The sequence below is a fragment of the Podarcis muralis genome, chromosome 17 (assembly GCF_964188315.1).
Source record: "Podarcis muralis chromosome 17, rPodMur119.hap1.1, whole genome shotgun sequence".
NCBI classification, from domain to species: domain Eukaryota; kingdom Metazoa; phylum Chordata; class Lepidosauria; order Squamata; family Lacertidae; genus Podarcis; species Podarcis muralis.
In genome coordinates, this window is record NC_135671.1 from 32,100,676 (window position 1) to 32,115,101 (window position 14,426).

General features: G+C 43.6%; 1 protein-coding gene across 7 annotated transcripts in view; it reads right to left on the bottom strand.

Annotated features, from left to right (window-relative positions):
• DOCK6 (dedicator of cytokinesis 6) overlaps positions 1 to 10,189 on the bottom strand; it is a 95,337-nt gene extending 85,148 nt beyond the window's left edge. For 2 of the 7 annotated variants that reach the window (XM_077921474.1, XM_077921470.1), the window contains exon 1: positions 9,932 to 10,180. In XM_077921474.1, coding sequence (XP_077777600.1) covers positions 9,932 to 9,975 — 44 coding nt within the window. In that variant the 5' untranslated portion in view covers positions 9,976 to 10,180. Of the gene's footprint in view, positions 1 to 9,931 lie in introns of all 7 variants that reach the window. The other 5 variants (XM_077921472.1, XM_077921471.1, XR_013391156.1 and 2 more) reach the window with 4 other exon arrangements.
• Positions 10,190 to 14,426: the final 4,237 nt, after the last annotated feature.

The following is a 14,426-nucleotide window of genomic DNA, read 5'->3' on the forward strand; positions in this document are numbered from 1 at the left end:
CACCATCACTTTTCCACTCTAAATACCCCTTTCCCAATACTATTTTTTCCCCTAACTGCAGTTGCTGGCTGGGTTACCCATGCTTGTAAGTAACGTGTAGCTCTACCCTGAATCAGTTCCTGCTGATATAACTGTGATGCTCCCCAGCCCAAATGGCCTAGAAGAAAAGATTAGCGGCCATAGGGGTCAAGGTCTGTTCAGCCCCCACCCATAAAATATTTGAGGGGGCTCGGTTCCCACGAAGTTGATGGACATTGCCATTCAAATGGCATGAAAGCGCTGCATCTTGTGACTGATTATGTGGGGTGGGGCTTACCTGGGCCCCTCCAATATTTTATTCAAGTTGGTCCCCCCATTGGGGCAGAAGCCCAACAGTTTAGGGGGCTTGTTTTTGTTTTCTGAGGTGGGAGACTAACCAAAGCCACAAGCCATAAATTATTCCTTGCTTGTGCTGTAGCCTGCCAAGCTGAATAAAGCAAAACATTTTCCAAAGTGACACCTCCACCATGCCTTTGTGTGCTCTACAGCACTGAGCCAAACAGACTGATGCCTCGTTCATTTCTTCTGCACACACTGGCCTCCCAGAGGGAAAAGGGTACTACGCTCACTGGCTTGACAGTAGGACTTTCCATCATCAATGCCACTTTAGATTACATTAACTCAAAAGTAACATTTTCAAGAAGAACATTATCTAAAGGTGCTACTGGACATATCTATTATTTTTTTATATATTATCAAGAACAGGGGAAGAATATAGACTCCTCAGCCTTCTCCTTGAAACTATTATTGAGAAACTTCATCCACCCACACACCCTCAGGAAAGGAATATATAAGGATATAGATGATATAGTTAAAGGACAGGAAAGAAGCAAGCCAAAAGAACCTCTAGTTTTTAAAGTCTTGGTTTCCAAGTCCATTCCACACAAGAAGATATTTCAAAGTTCTCTCAACTTTGTCATACTTGAATATCATTCCTGAAAGCCAGGTTGCAGGGGCAGTTGAAGTTTCAACCAACTTCCACTGGATTCAAGGCTACCATTCTCAGATTCATATGTAACAACAGCCACCCACAATTTCAGGTTTCAAACTAATGAGAGTCCTGCTATAGCAACAATGACTTGCTCTAACAGAGCAGGGATTTCCCCTGCTCCTTGCACCATTCGTCTCTGAAATTAGTCACGGTGGGGTCTGGAGAATCCCCAGAAACAGCATGAAGGAGAAGGGAGGTGTTGTTCCATCTGGCATTACAATTGCCATAGTACTAGGTTGAACTCCTCCCCATGTCCAGGCTACCTACAATGATTTCATGGCTCAACAAATTCTCCAAGTTGCCCGGAACACAAGCAACCAACTTTCCAACAGGCTGTCCTACAGCCTGACCTGGCCACTTTTCCTGCGGTGTTTCAGATACAATCTCAAGGTGGTTGGGATGTAAAAAGCCCCAATGCTTGTGGAGGGCATCTCTCTGTCTTCCTCTCCTGGCCCTTTGTCATTGCTATGCTCAATTAATCTAACCTCAGTAACAATACTAGTACTGAACAAAGACACAACTCTCTGAGAACCTCACAGTCCAACCAATGAGGAACCTCACATGTTTGTTGCAAGGCTAACGTAACACTCCCACATTTTGGGAGAATGTGTAAGCTATTAAAACAATGAATAATATTCAGAGACTGTTATCTTGGGTGTAATCCTCAGATTTTAAGAAGAAAGAATTCCAGGATTTCTAAGCAATACCTACTGCTGGCACTCTTGGGTTGAAGGTGAGTTCACATTTTTCTGTCTTTCTGAAATCATTCTCTGCTGTGATAAATGGCTCAGGGCGGACTGCCAGCCCTGAACACAAGAGATTTATTGCTATATTTATGTAGCCGGAAAGGAAGGGAGTTTCTGTCATCAATGTTCACCTCATCCTATAAGCCTGTGTTTCTCAAACCTGTGTCCCCAGCTCTTGTTGGACTACAACTCCCATCATCCCTAGCTAGCAGGACCAGTGGTCAGGGATGCTATAAGCTGATAGGGTCCCCAAGGCAACTCACCTCTCACTCCATTTGTTTTCCCTTTCTTTCTCTCTTGGCTCACCTACCTTCAACCACAGACTTAACTCCTGGACTTCCAAACTGCCTAACTTTGGTTCCTTAGTTTAAATCATTTCCTCACTTCCCTGGAGAGAAAGTGCCTACAGAAAACAAGGAAGAGGTCTGTAAAGGAAAAGAAATTCTCCTAAGGACAGAAGGCAGATTGCAATTCACTGAACAACTTCTGGTGAACCACCTACCATCTGGTGATTGCTAGGACTCCAGCAAAAGTAAATGAAAATGCTGGACTAGCTGGCCTTGGTTTAATCAAGGCGGTCCTTTTTAAGCAAACGTGAAATATTTGAAATCACAAAACTGGTTAATTAACTGTTACGAGAGCCTGAGAGTACCCTCTTCCTTTTTGAATTTAGCATACATCATTGGATCACAGGACCCTAGTTTTTTAAATTAAGCAAATCAGAACATACAAGACTGAAGTCAGCCAGCCCTTGTCTTAACACCAGCAGCACTTGATCCTGTATATAATGCTATTAACTTGCTCCCAATACTGCAATCTAAGCTCTTCCATGGACAGCAATAGCTACAAAACTAACAAAACCAGGAGGTATACACTAGCAGAATCATCATTACTGAAGGAAAGCAAATCTGAAGTTCAACACTATGTGGAACAGGGCAAGAAGGGATTGTGCAAGTTAGTTAACTGTGTAAAGAAGGCACATGATACAGCTCTGCTGTTCAAGCTGAATAGGTATGTCCCTGTAAACTGTCTGGATGGCTGAGTAGATGGGTGAATTGACAGATACATAAAATAAACTGCATCAGGTATTTGTGTGCCATAGACTTCCATGGCAGAAAATAGTGCAGTGGAACCTCGGTAGTCGAACGTAATCCATTCAAGAAGGACGTTCGACTTCCAAAACATTTGAATTCCGAGGGATGGCTTCTGATTGGTTGATAGCTAGGCTTTCTGCAGATTGGAAGCTGCATCGAACGTTCAGGTTCCAATGAACATTCAAAAACCGGAACACTTACTTCCAGGTTTTCGATGTTCGGGAGCCGAAACATTCGGGAACGGAGCAGTTCGAGAACCAAGGTTCCACTGTACAGTCAAATACAACGTTAACTCCTCATCTATTCACAATCACCCTTGAATACAAAGTCTTGTAGTACCTCAAAGAGTTACAAATTTATTATGGCATAAGCTTTCATAGACAAGTGTCTGCATATCAGATGCATCCTAAACCAGCAGTATATTACACACACACACACACACACACACACACACACACACACACACACTTGTATTAGGAAAAAAGAGATCTAAGTCTCCCTGTGGAGAATAAAGGTGTACATTCCTCCCTCTAATGCAACCATTGAGGACCTGTTATTGCACCCATGTTCCTCTATAGGTCTATCACTGGCTTGATAAAGAAAGAGAAAACCAAGAGCAGCCACAGAACCAGAGTACCAGAAATTATTCACCCTCAACTTCTGCCAGCACTGAAGTCACCCTGAGGCTCCCCACAGTGCCTTGTGCTTCACAAACAGGCAACCAGACGCATTTTAGTTATTTGTTGCCCGCTAGCATTTAAGGAAAGAAAGGGTGGAGTGGCAGGAAGAGAAGAGAACATTTTGGTTTCAAAAACTGCTGCTCAAGTTTAAATGAGCTGCAACTGGAAGGGCTCACTCAAGAACCATTCAAGCAACAACAATAACCATTAGGCTGCATTCCAAAAACATTAGCTTGAACTTTCCAGTGAGCGGTCAAAAGGGAGCAAAGGCAGGAAGCAAAGGGGGGGGGGGAATACATGCAAGAAAAATCACAGCACATCTGCCAAGGCTCCTCCCATCAAAAGGAAGATACTGTTTCCTTCCTTTCCATAAAACACTGCAAACAGCAGAGGGTGGATGGGACTGAGATTTAAGCATGCACTGCTACTTATCCACTAAGGATCTGTTCCCACAAACATGTTTCCTCCCACGCTTGCAACATGAGAGCTTCCTGAGAAGTCTCAGGCTTATTCAGGCAGACACCCTCAAGAAAGAGATTAGCTTTGCTAATCTGAAAGCAAAATTCTCTCTCCTTGCTCTTCAGTATTAAAGTCCAGCTTAATATGCATTTGGGCTTCTTCTTGGCAAGCCTCCAGCTCCAGAACTCTAGCCCTTATAATTACAGAAAGCATTCTTCTTTCTCAATATCCTCAAGCAAAGGTGCGTCCCCACAAAAACTGAGACCTATTGTCAACCTGTGCACATTCTATTTGTCCTCCACAGAGCTAGAAATATGTTACATTTCAGTATTCTGAATATCCAAGTTCTGCCCTGATGTTAGACTTGCAAGATCCTGAAAATACCATATACTGTATACCTGTCTTCCCTCTTCTGTTTTTTTTAATAACATATTTATTAAAATTTTCAAAAAATCCAGAAAAAAGAAAAAGAAAAGAAGAAGAAAACATTCAGAGTTTAAACCTTATTTTCAATGACATATTTCCAAGATTTCCCCACACCTCCCCTTCTTGTATTCCAATTCCACTTATTTGGTTCAACAAGTTCTTATCCTCAATTTTTGACCTTATTATATTTAGTCCATTAATATATTTAGTTCATTTTATATAACCACTTTTACCTTATAAACCTCAGTCTTTATACATTAGAATCTTTTTCTAAGGTCGCCCCCAATTCCCTTCCACGAATTCCCCATTTTTATACTCATCTGTCTTCCCTCTTCTGGAGCCCTCCCCTCCAGATGTTTTGACAGGGCTGAAGGCAGTTGGAGCCAAAAACATCTGCAGGGCGTCGGATTGGGAAAGGCTGGTCTGTATTGTGTACCAATACTGTATAGCTGAATGCCTATCAACTATCAAATTCATTCCCAAATAGACACACACAAGATTGTACTTCAAATCTTCCCACAAACAAAGGTGGCTCACATCCAACTAAAGCATCCTCGCTTGCATTCTTTTTCTTTTTCCTTTATTTACTGTATGCTCTGTGAAGCTAAGTCATTAATATCCAGTGCAGGTAAGTAACGCAATGAGTATACAAAGGTACCGTAAATGATGCTACACTTATAACCCAACATCTATATGAAGAATACAGTATAGCAATAGTAACAAACGTTCCATCCTCTTAAAAGTTTGCCTGGATGGACTGGGGGAGGGGCTATGACTGCTAAAATTATGAGATTTGAGAATCCGAACCATCAATTAGCATTACCACTCGTTTATGAGCTGCCTTAAGGCCACTGGTTCATCTAGTACTATGTCCAGTACTCAAAAGGTTTCCAACAGGAGTCTTTCCCAGCCTTACCAGCGGATGCAAAGGAACGACCTGCTTGCAAACGAGGCTCTCTGTCATTGTGCTAGGGCCCCTCACATTTTGATAGCTGAAGTACACTTTTTTCCTGAATTATAATTGGGAGGCACAATCCAAGTCTGCAGCTCAAAAAGTTTGTAAGAGTATATACATTCTCAAAGGAGCTCATCCTTCTGCGTTTCCTACTAAGTCACTGATCTGAATGTGTTTTCACAAGGGACAAGGCCAGAACAGTATACAGTATCATGCAGAGACACAGCAGACAGATTCTCCTAGACTCATGGGAGCTTTTACTCATATAATCACACACTCATAGGATTGTAGAGTTGGACGGGACCCTGAGGGTCATCTAGTCCAACTCCCTGCAATGCAGGAATATACAGATGGTCCATGTGGGGATCAAACCCACAACATTGGCATTTTCAGCACCATGTTCTAACCAACTGAGCTATGGGTCATTCACTATGTTAGCAAAATGAGTGCTATAGCATGTGGGCACATTTGTACCCCCAAAAAGGGGGGAGAACAGAGTGGGAAAAGGCTATCTATTGGGGGGATGTTAGGGTCCACATGATCACCCACATCCCCACCCCCACTGCAAGCCACAAAAGCTCATAGAGGCTGAGGACTAGTGACTTGCTTAAGGATGCTTAGTAAGTTTGTAGCAATAGTAGGACTTCAAGCAGCTCTCTTAACCACAATCTTATACTAGCTCTCAAAATAGATAATGAAAATGACCATTACAATTAATTAAACAACAGTATATTCTACTATCAACTATTTCACTGTTGAAACATATCCTACAGATTCGTATCATTAAACATTTACCTATTTCACAGATCCACACACTTAAGTATATGGACAACCTTGATTTTGAATAACACTTTATTTATTTATTTATTTATTCATTCATTCATTCATATTCAGGCTACCAGTATAGTATGGACATACAAATTTTTAGTAGTCTGCAGAAAAACTTTCCCTACAAACAAATGTATGCATGTGCTTCGCTTGCTAAAAAGCTACTTGTTTCTAGCTTTTTAAAAACTTGAAGCTAATTATTAAAAGCTTAGCCTTGCCTTGACTTGCTAAGAAGCTCCCATTTGTTTATCAAAAAAAGAACCTTTTAAACTATGTATGTAGAGCAGAGATGGAGTGAAAGAGAATACCATGTCTTCATCCCCAGTTAACTCCACGAAAAAGGAAAAATTAAGATACAGTGTACAATATATGCCATGCTATCAATCAGAATGAGTACAGCAGATTGACGCTGAAGATCTATAATCTGATTCTGGTAGTCTCACACTCTACCTCCCTGAAAGTTACCATATGTCTGTCTGTCTGTCTCTCTCCCTACTGCTCCTGTCATGTGAACTCAACCAATTCAAAGTAGCTTCACTTTATGAGGATGGGGAATGTGGAAGATGATTACACATTCATCTATCACAAGAATGGGCAATCCGTTTTGCCTCCACCTCCATAAAGGTGGGACGCGGGTGGCGCTGTGGGTAAAAGCCTCAGCACCTAGGGCTTGCTGATCGAAAGGTCAGCGGTTCGAATCCCCGCAGCGGGGTGCGCTCCCGTTGCACGGTCCCAGCGCCTGCCAACCTAGCAGTTCGAAAGCACCCCCGGGTGCAAGTAGATAAATAGGGACCGCTTTCTAGCGGGAAGGTAAACGGCGTTTCCGTGTGCGGCTCTGGCTAGCCAGAGCAGCGATGTCACGCTGGCCACGTGACCCGGAAGTGTCTGTGGACAGCACTGGCTCCCGGCCTATAGAGTGAGATGAGCGCACAACCCCAGAGTCTGTCAAGACTGGCCCGTACGGGCAGGGGTACCTTTACCTTTACCTTTACCATAAAGGTGATAATCTGCTGTACCCTTGTTTTTTTTGTTGTTGTTTTTTTTTATAAATGCTTTTTATTGTATTTTCTTCATCGTACACATCCACAGAAACACAGCCGAAAAACAAAACATTAAAAAGAAACATTAAGCATTAAAAAGACATTAAATAAAGAAAAAAGAAATGGAGAAAAAAGAAAAAAAGAAAGAGAAACACATACCACAATTTACTAACATCAACTTCCTTCCCTCCTGATTTCGGATTTCTACTTTTAATAGTTTCATCTTACAGCTGGTATTGGTTTTTAGTTTGTAACATCGGAAGATTTAGATCAAACCTACTGTAGTTGGTAAGTTACTAAAATTGCCTTCGATATATGCCATAAATTTATTCCAGTCCTCTTTTAACTTTGTATTTTTCTGATTTCTAATTCTTTGCGTCATTCTTGCCAATTCTATAAAATTATATAATTTAAGTTGCCAATCTTTCACCGTTGGTAAAGTTGAGTTCTTCCAGTTTTGAGCAATTAACATTCTAGGGTGAGATGTTAAGTACCCTTGTTTGTAGGGCTGTTGTTCCATCATAAAGTATATTTCTTCTGAAAGGCAAATCAAGCCCTCCCTCTGTTCCACTACTTCTGGTGGAAAAATGGGAGTGTACAGATGAAGAAGAGACCATTAGAACAGCAACAAGAAAGGGAGTGCGGCAATTCATTTAACAGTTACATATACTGTCCCACTCATTTGTGGTTAAAATATATATTCAGCTTTGAAATGTACAGTGGTACCTCTGGTTACGTACTTAATTCATTCCTGAGGTCTGTTCTTAACCTGAAGCACCACTTTAGCTAATGGGACCTCCCGCTGCTGCCGTGCTGCTGGAGCACGATTTCTGTTCTCATCCTGAAGCAAAGTTCTTAACCCGAGGTACTATTTCTGGGTTAGCGGAGTCTGTAACCTGAAGCGTATGTAACCTGAAGCATATGTAACCCGAGGTACCACTGTACTATTTAACCCTTGCTACCTCTGTGGCCTCACCCATATTAAAATGCTAACGTGTAAACTGCTTGGGATAGAGACCTGGCCTTTTGTATTACTCTGTAAGCTGTGTTGTTGTTGCTGCTGTTGTTTAGTCATGTCCGACTCTTCGTGACCCCATGGACCAGAGCACGCCAGGCACACCTGTCTTCCACTGCCTCCCGCAGTTTGGTCAAACTCATGTTGTTAGCTTCAAGAACACTGTCCAACCATCTCATCCTCCATCATCCCCTTCTCCTCGTGCCCTCCATCTTTCCCAACATCAGGGTCTTTTTCAGGGAGTCTTCTCTTCTCATGAGGTGGCCAAAGTATTGGAGCCTCAGCTTCAGGATCTGTCCTTCCAGTGAGCACTCAGGGCTGATTTCCTTAAGAATGGATAGGTTTGGTCTTCTTGCAGTCCATGGGACTCTCAAGAGTCTCCTCCAGCACCATAATTCAAAAGCATCAATTCTTCGGGCAAGATACAGACTCAAGAAAACAGCAGCAGACACCCTGAATTTGAACAGGTGAGCACACAAGATCGCATCGTGTTGCACATGAATTAACCTAGAGCAGTCATTAGCACCTGCTCACACACCCCTCCAGGACTGAACCCATACCGAAAGTGATAGTGTCTGAATGGATGGGCTCACTGTTCTTATTCCTCTTTGACCTTACTTTTGTACACACAACCCCAAGACAAGAGTAACTTAGTAACTAGGAGCATCCATTCAGGTAGCCCATGCAGTGGCACTCAGAGCAGAAACAAAAAAGGGCAAGATCAGGGATGGTCAATCTTTTGAACCACACTTACCTCCCCCACAACATACCAGCGAACCCCAAAAGTCTTAGCAGAAGCATGCATTGGCATGGAACAATTTCCTGAGGACTAGTTTTTATTCCTCCCCGCCTCCAACATACCAATGAACCGCAAACAGCTTAGCACTGGCATACATACAGTGGTACCTCTGGTTAAGTACTTAATTCCTTCCGGAGGTTCTTAACCTGAAACTGTTCTTAACCTGAAGCACCACTTTAGCTAATGGGGCCTCCTGCTGCTGCCACGCTGCTGGACCACAATTTCTGTTCTCATCCTGAAGCAAAGTTCTTAACCTGCAGCAATATTTCTGGGTTAGTGGAGTCTGTAACCTGAAGTGTATGTAACCTGAAGTGTATGTAACCCGAGGTACCACTGTATAGGCAAGGGAGGAATAACAATAACAATCATAATAATTTATACCACGCCCATCTAGCTGGGTTTCCCCAGCCACTTTTCTGAGGAACAATTTTCGGAGGACTAGGCAGGTTTCATGGGCATTCCCAAGGTTGGGCTTTCATTTGTTTCCGGGAGTGTGGAAGGAGAAAGAGAAATGCAAAGGCAAGGGAACCTTTGGAATCATATATGGAAGGGTCGAGCTGGACGGGACCCAGAGGATCACTTGGTCCAGGGCCCCTGCAATGCAGGAATCTCAACCAGATCATCCCTGGAAACCTCCAAGGGAGGCGAGCCCGCCACCTCTCGTGGGAGCCAGTTCCGCTGTCGAACAGCTGAGCGGCTGAGGGAGGGGTCGGGTTGGCCACCCTCACACCCCCCGCTCGCCAGCCGCTGAGCCCCGGGCTAGGAAGCCCCGCCATCCCCTCGACCCCGGTCGGCTGCTGGTGCGCGAACCCGCCCGCCTTCCCCCTCGCTTGCCCTCCTCTCTCCCGTCGCCCCTCACCGGTTAATGCGGTGCGCGAAGGCCCTCCGCTCCGCAGCCGCCATTCCGCCTTGGCGTCGCCCGCGCCCGGCGCGACTTCGGCTCCGGGGTGGCGTCCCTCAGAAGGCGCCTGGGCGCCCCTCCGCTTCTCCGGCGCAGCCTCGCGCCAGGGAAGGAGCGGCCGGCCGAGGAGGAGGAGGCGGGACCCCGTCCCCGAAGCCCCGCCTCGGAGGCCAGGGCCGCCCCTGGCGGCTGAGGAGGCCGAGGCAACCCCAGCCGCTCTCTTTCCCTCGCTGGCTTTCTCCCGTCGGCCTCGGGATGGTTGCCTGAGGGAGGGCGGGAACGGCGCGAGGCAGGATGGGGCGGCCTTCTTTCCTTCCCTCAGTCTGGATCCTGCCCGGCGGCAGGTGCCTCAGGTTGTCTCGGTGGCAGGGCCGGCCCGCCCTCCAGGCGAGCTGAGGTAGCTGCCTCAGGCGGCAGGGTTCGCAGGAGCAGGTGCGGACTCTGGTTATATGGCACCCTTCGCGAGGACAAGTTTTATATTCAAAATATTTTATATTTTGATTTTGTTCTGTGAACCACCCTGAGACTTCCAGGTATAGGGCGGTATATAAATGCTGTATATATTGAATTTATATACAGTCATACCTCGGGTTGAAGTAGCTTCAGGTTAAGTATTTCCGAGTTGCGTTCTGCAGCGACCTGGAAGTAACAGAGCGCGTTACTTCTGGGTTTCACCGCTCGTGCATGCGCAGACGCTCAAAATGATGTCACGCGCGGAAGCGTCGAATTGCTACCCGCACAGTCGCAGGTTACGTTCTATTCAGGATGCGAACGGGGCATCCAGAGGTACCACTGTACTGCCTTATACATGTATACATACAGACACAGTGCTTTTTTTCTTAAAAAGTGTTTAGGGGTACTGCCAAATGAGGCCAAACTTAGATTTGCAAAATGTTTAGGAGTATGTGTATCCCTTCGTCCCCCCCAAGAAAAAAGGACTGGGGCGTGTGGGTGTACACACACACACACACACACACACATATATTATATATATATATAAAAAGCAGAGACATCACCTTGCCAACAAAGGTCTGTATAGTTCAAGCTATGGTTTTCCCAGTAGTGATGTATGGAAGTGAGAGCTGGACCATAAAGAAGGCTGATCGCCGAAGAATTGATGCTTTTGAATTATGGTGCTGGAGGAGACTCTTGAGAGTCCCATGGACTGCAAGAAGATCAAACCTCTCCATTCTTAAGGAAATCAGCCCTGGGTGTTCACTGGAAGGAAGCTGAGGCTCCAATACTTTGGCCACCTCATGAGAAGAGAAGACTCCCTGGAAAAGATCCTGATGTTGGGAAAGATGGAGGGCACAAAGAAAAGGGGATAACGACTAAACAACAACAAACAACAAATATATTATATATATACACCACCCTTTATAGATATATATAGATCTATACACACACACACCACTCTTTATATAGCTCTCTCTCTCTCTCTATATATATATATATACCAAGGAGCTCAAGGTGGTGTGCACATGGCTCTCCTCATTTCATGGTTCTTCTCATTTCATCCTCGCAACAACCCTGTGAGGTAGGTTGGGCTGAAAAGATGGCTGGCCTAAGGTCCCCGAGGGAGTTTCATGGCTGAGTGGAGATTCGAACCCCACTCTCCCAGGTCATATGTTCCACCAGGTCATATGTTCCACACTGGCTCTTATTTGCTCCCCCCCCCCCTATTTCTTATTTGCACAAAAAAATCCATTTTAAATTTATTAATACTTTGTGCCCACTCGGCTCAGTGTCCTGGGATCGCTCTTGATCCAGAAGCTGTGTTTTGGCACAGAATGCTGCAGCATGACTGTGGACAGGCTTTGTCAGCATGTAGCAGCCGTGCTCAGAGGTCTGTGCTGGTTGCTGATTTGCTACTGCGCCAAGTTACTGTTAGCTTGTAAACCGCATAAGAACCTGGAGCCGGTTTACCTATGAGATCGCCTTACCCTACATAACACCCATTCGACTGCTTTGATTGGTGGAATTGGTGCTACTACAGGTGCCACGTAATACCCATTCCGCATTTGTAAGAACACAATGATTTAGTGTGGCAGCACCTACACTTGGGAACTCCCTGTCTACTGAGATCAAGCAGGTCTCTAACATCACGGCACAATGAAAGTATTAGATTCTATCTGTCTGACTTTAACCCGGAAGTAACTGCAAAGGTGGCTGAGTTTTTGTCAATAGTATCTCTTAGAGTGGTATCTCTAAGTATCTTTTAGAGAAACACCAATGAAAATCCTTGTTATTACATATTTTACATGGCTGTTTATGTGTATATATTTTTAAAATTGTATATATGGGTGTTTTATGATGCCCTATATTTGTAATGCCTAATAAAGGTTTGGCAAAGTAAATGATCAAGGAGGCACCTTCATTGTACGTTTTTCAACACCTGCTAAAAACACTCTTGTTTAGAGAAAAATACCCAGCTGCTTAGAAAGCCAAGGTAATTTTAATCTGCGTTAGTATTTCAACTTTTGTGTGTTTTAAAAGTATGGTTGTGATGTTTTCTCGATTTTGTTGTTTTATCTTTGTGTAAACCACTTTGAGGTATCTTTTTACAATCATGTCTCCTAGTGGAGACTTATCAAGCAGACCCTGCCTTTGAGCACTCTTTCTCCCTTTTATCTAATTATCCAAATTAAAGCTTCAGTTCATGGCTTTAGAGCTGGGCCTGAGTTTTGATCGCTGGCATCTTTTAAAATTATTTTTCAAAAAAACACAATTCTGTTTCTATTTTCTTCTTAGGATTTGCCTCAAGTCAAATGTCTCCACTAGATGGAGACTTAACCATTAAAATGCTTTGAATTGTTCACATAGCAACAGTCAGTCAAATGTAGTCACAGAGATAGATACTGTAAATAATTACATGGGATCCGAATCAAAGTTTGTTAATATGTTCAAGTTTAAATGCAAGTTGTTAAACTTAAAACATTTGAATTGTGAAAACTAAATTTCACACATATGCAAGCTTCATGACAGCTCTTTTAAGCTTGTATCTAAAGTAAAATTGCATGTACTATTTTACTAATAGTCTTAAATATGAGTTATAAAAATAGGAATATATGTTAAAGAACTCCCTAGACTAGAAGATATTTTGAGTTCAGTTGTCGTATTTATTTTCATTTTAAAAAAATGGTTGAAAGGGTGGGGAAATCCCCAGCAGCAGTCATTCAGGTGTGTACTGAAACACCTGTGCATTTCTGATTTCCTTTCTAAATCCAGGTTGTCAGGTGTTTTACTTTTTATACCAGAAGCCTGTGTGTAAATCATTTTCCATCTCTATTCGTAACAAAGCTTGGTTCTCATGCTCTCCTCCTCCTTACCTGGGATATTAGTTTGGTTACAGGGGATTCCATATGTACAAATGCCCAATTAGCATTTAGGATTCAAATTATGAGTTTCCCCCACAACATCCTTTTTAAAAATGGGGTGTTGGAAGTTTCTGCTGTTATAGGAATTCTAAGGTCTCTCTCTCATATATATATATATATATATATATATATATATATATATATGCTTTCGTAGATTTTCACGGGTACAGGAATGCAGGTTTTGGTGTCCTCGGGTATCTTCCCGTGTAAAAGTTGGGGTGTCTAGGCGACGTTTCGACGAGGTCTCACTCGTCATCTTCAGGCTGGTGCTTTCGGCTTCTTGTTACTGGAACAGAGCAGGATCTCAGTGTTTGAGTTCCTATAAATACTGTTGAGGAGGTGTGGCCTCCAATGTTCTGGGCAGAGAGGAAGTTCCCAGGCTAGTGTGCCTTTTCTTCTTTTGTTCCTTAATTGCTTGAGGGATATCTTGAGTGATTTCTTGGGTGATATCCTGAGTACCACTTAGGTGGGTCATTAGGTGTGGATTAGTTGCTAAAGCCTTTGTGTCTTGACCTCTTGAACTTTGTGAAGAGTTTTTCTGAGAAGATGGGTGTACTACATTTAGTTGTGCTCTGGCTTGGCTTCGTGTATAGGGGCGAGCTGTGGTTTTGTGGCTATACACGATCCTGCTCTGTTCCAGTAACAAGAAGCCGAAAGCACCAGCCTGAAGATGACGAGTGAGACCTCGTCGAAACGTCGCCTAGACACCCCAACTTTTACACGGGAAGATACCCGAGGACACCAAAACCTGCATATATATATATATATATACACACACATATATATACACACACACACACACACACACACACACATAATATGTTCATAAATTTACAAGGCAAACACATACATAAGTATATAAACCATGTGTCTGAAATAGTACAGGAGAGCAATCCTGAAACCATTTTGACTCTCCCAAACTGACCTCAAATATTTCTCTGCAAGGAGGAAGGAAATGGGAAAGCCTCTCCACTGTCTTTTGCTCAACTGTCTTAAGGGTGTATGTGTGTATGAATAGGGTGAGCATGTGACCTGGGTTCAGGAATTAAAGCATTTACCATCACAAAAGAATGGCC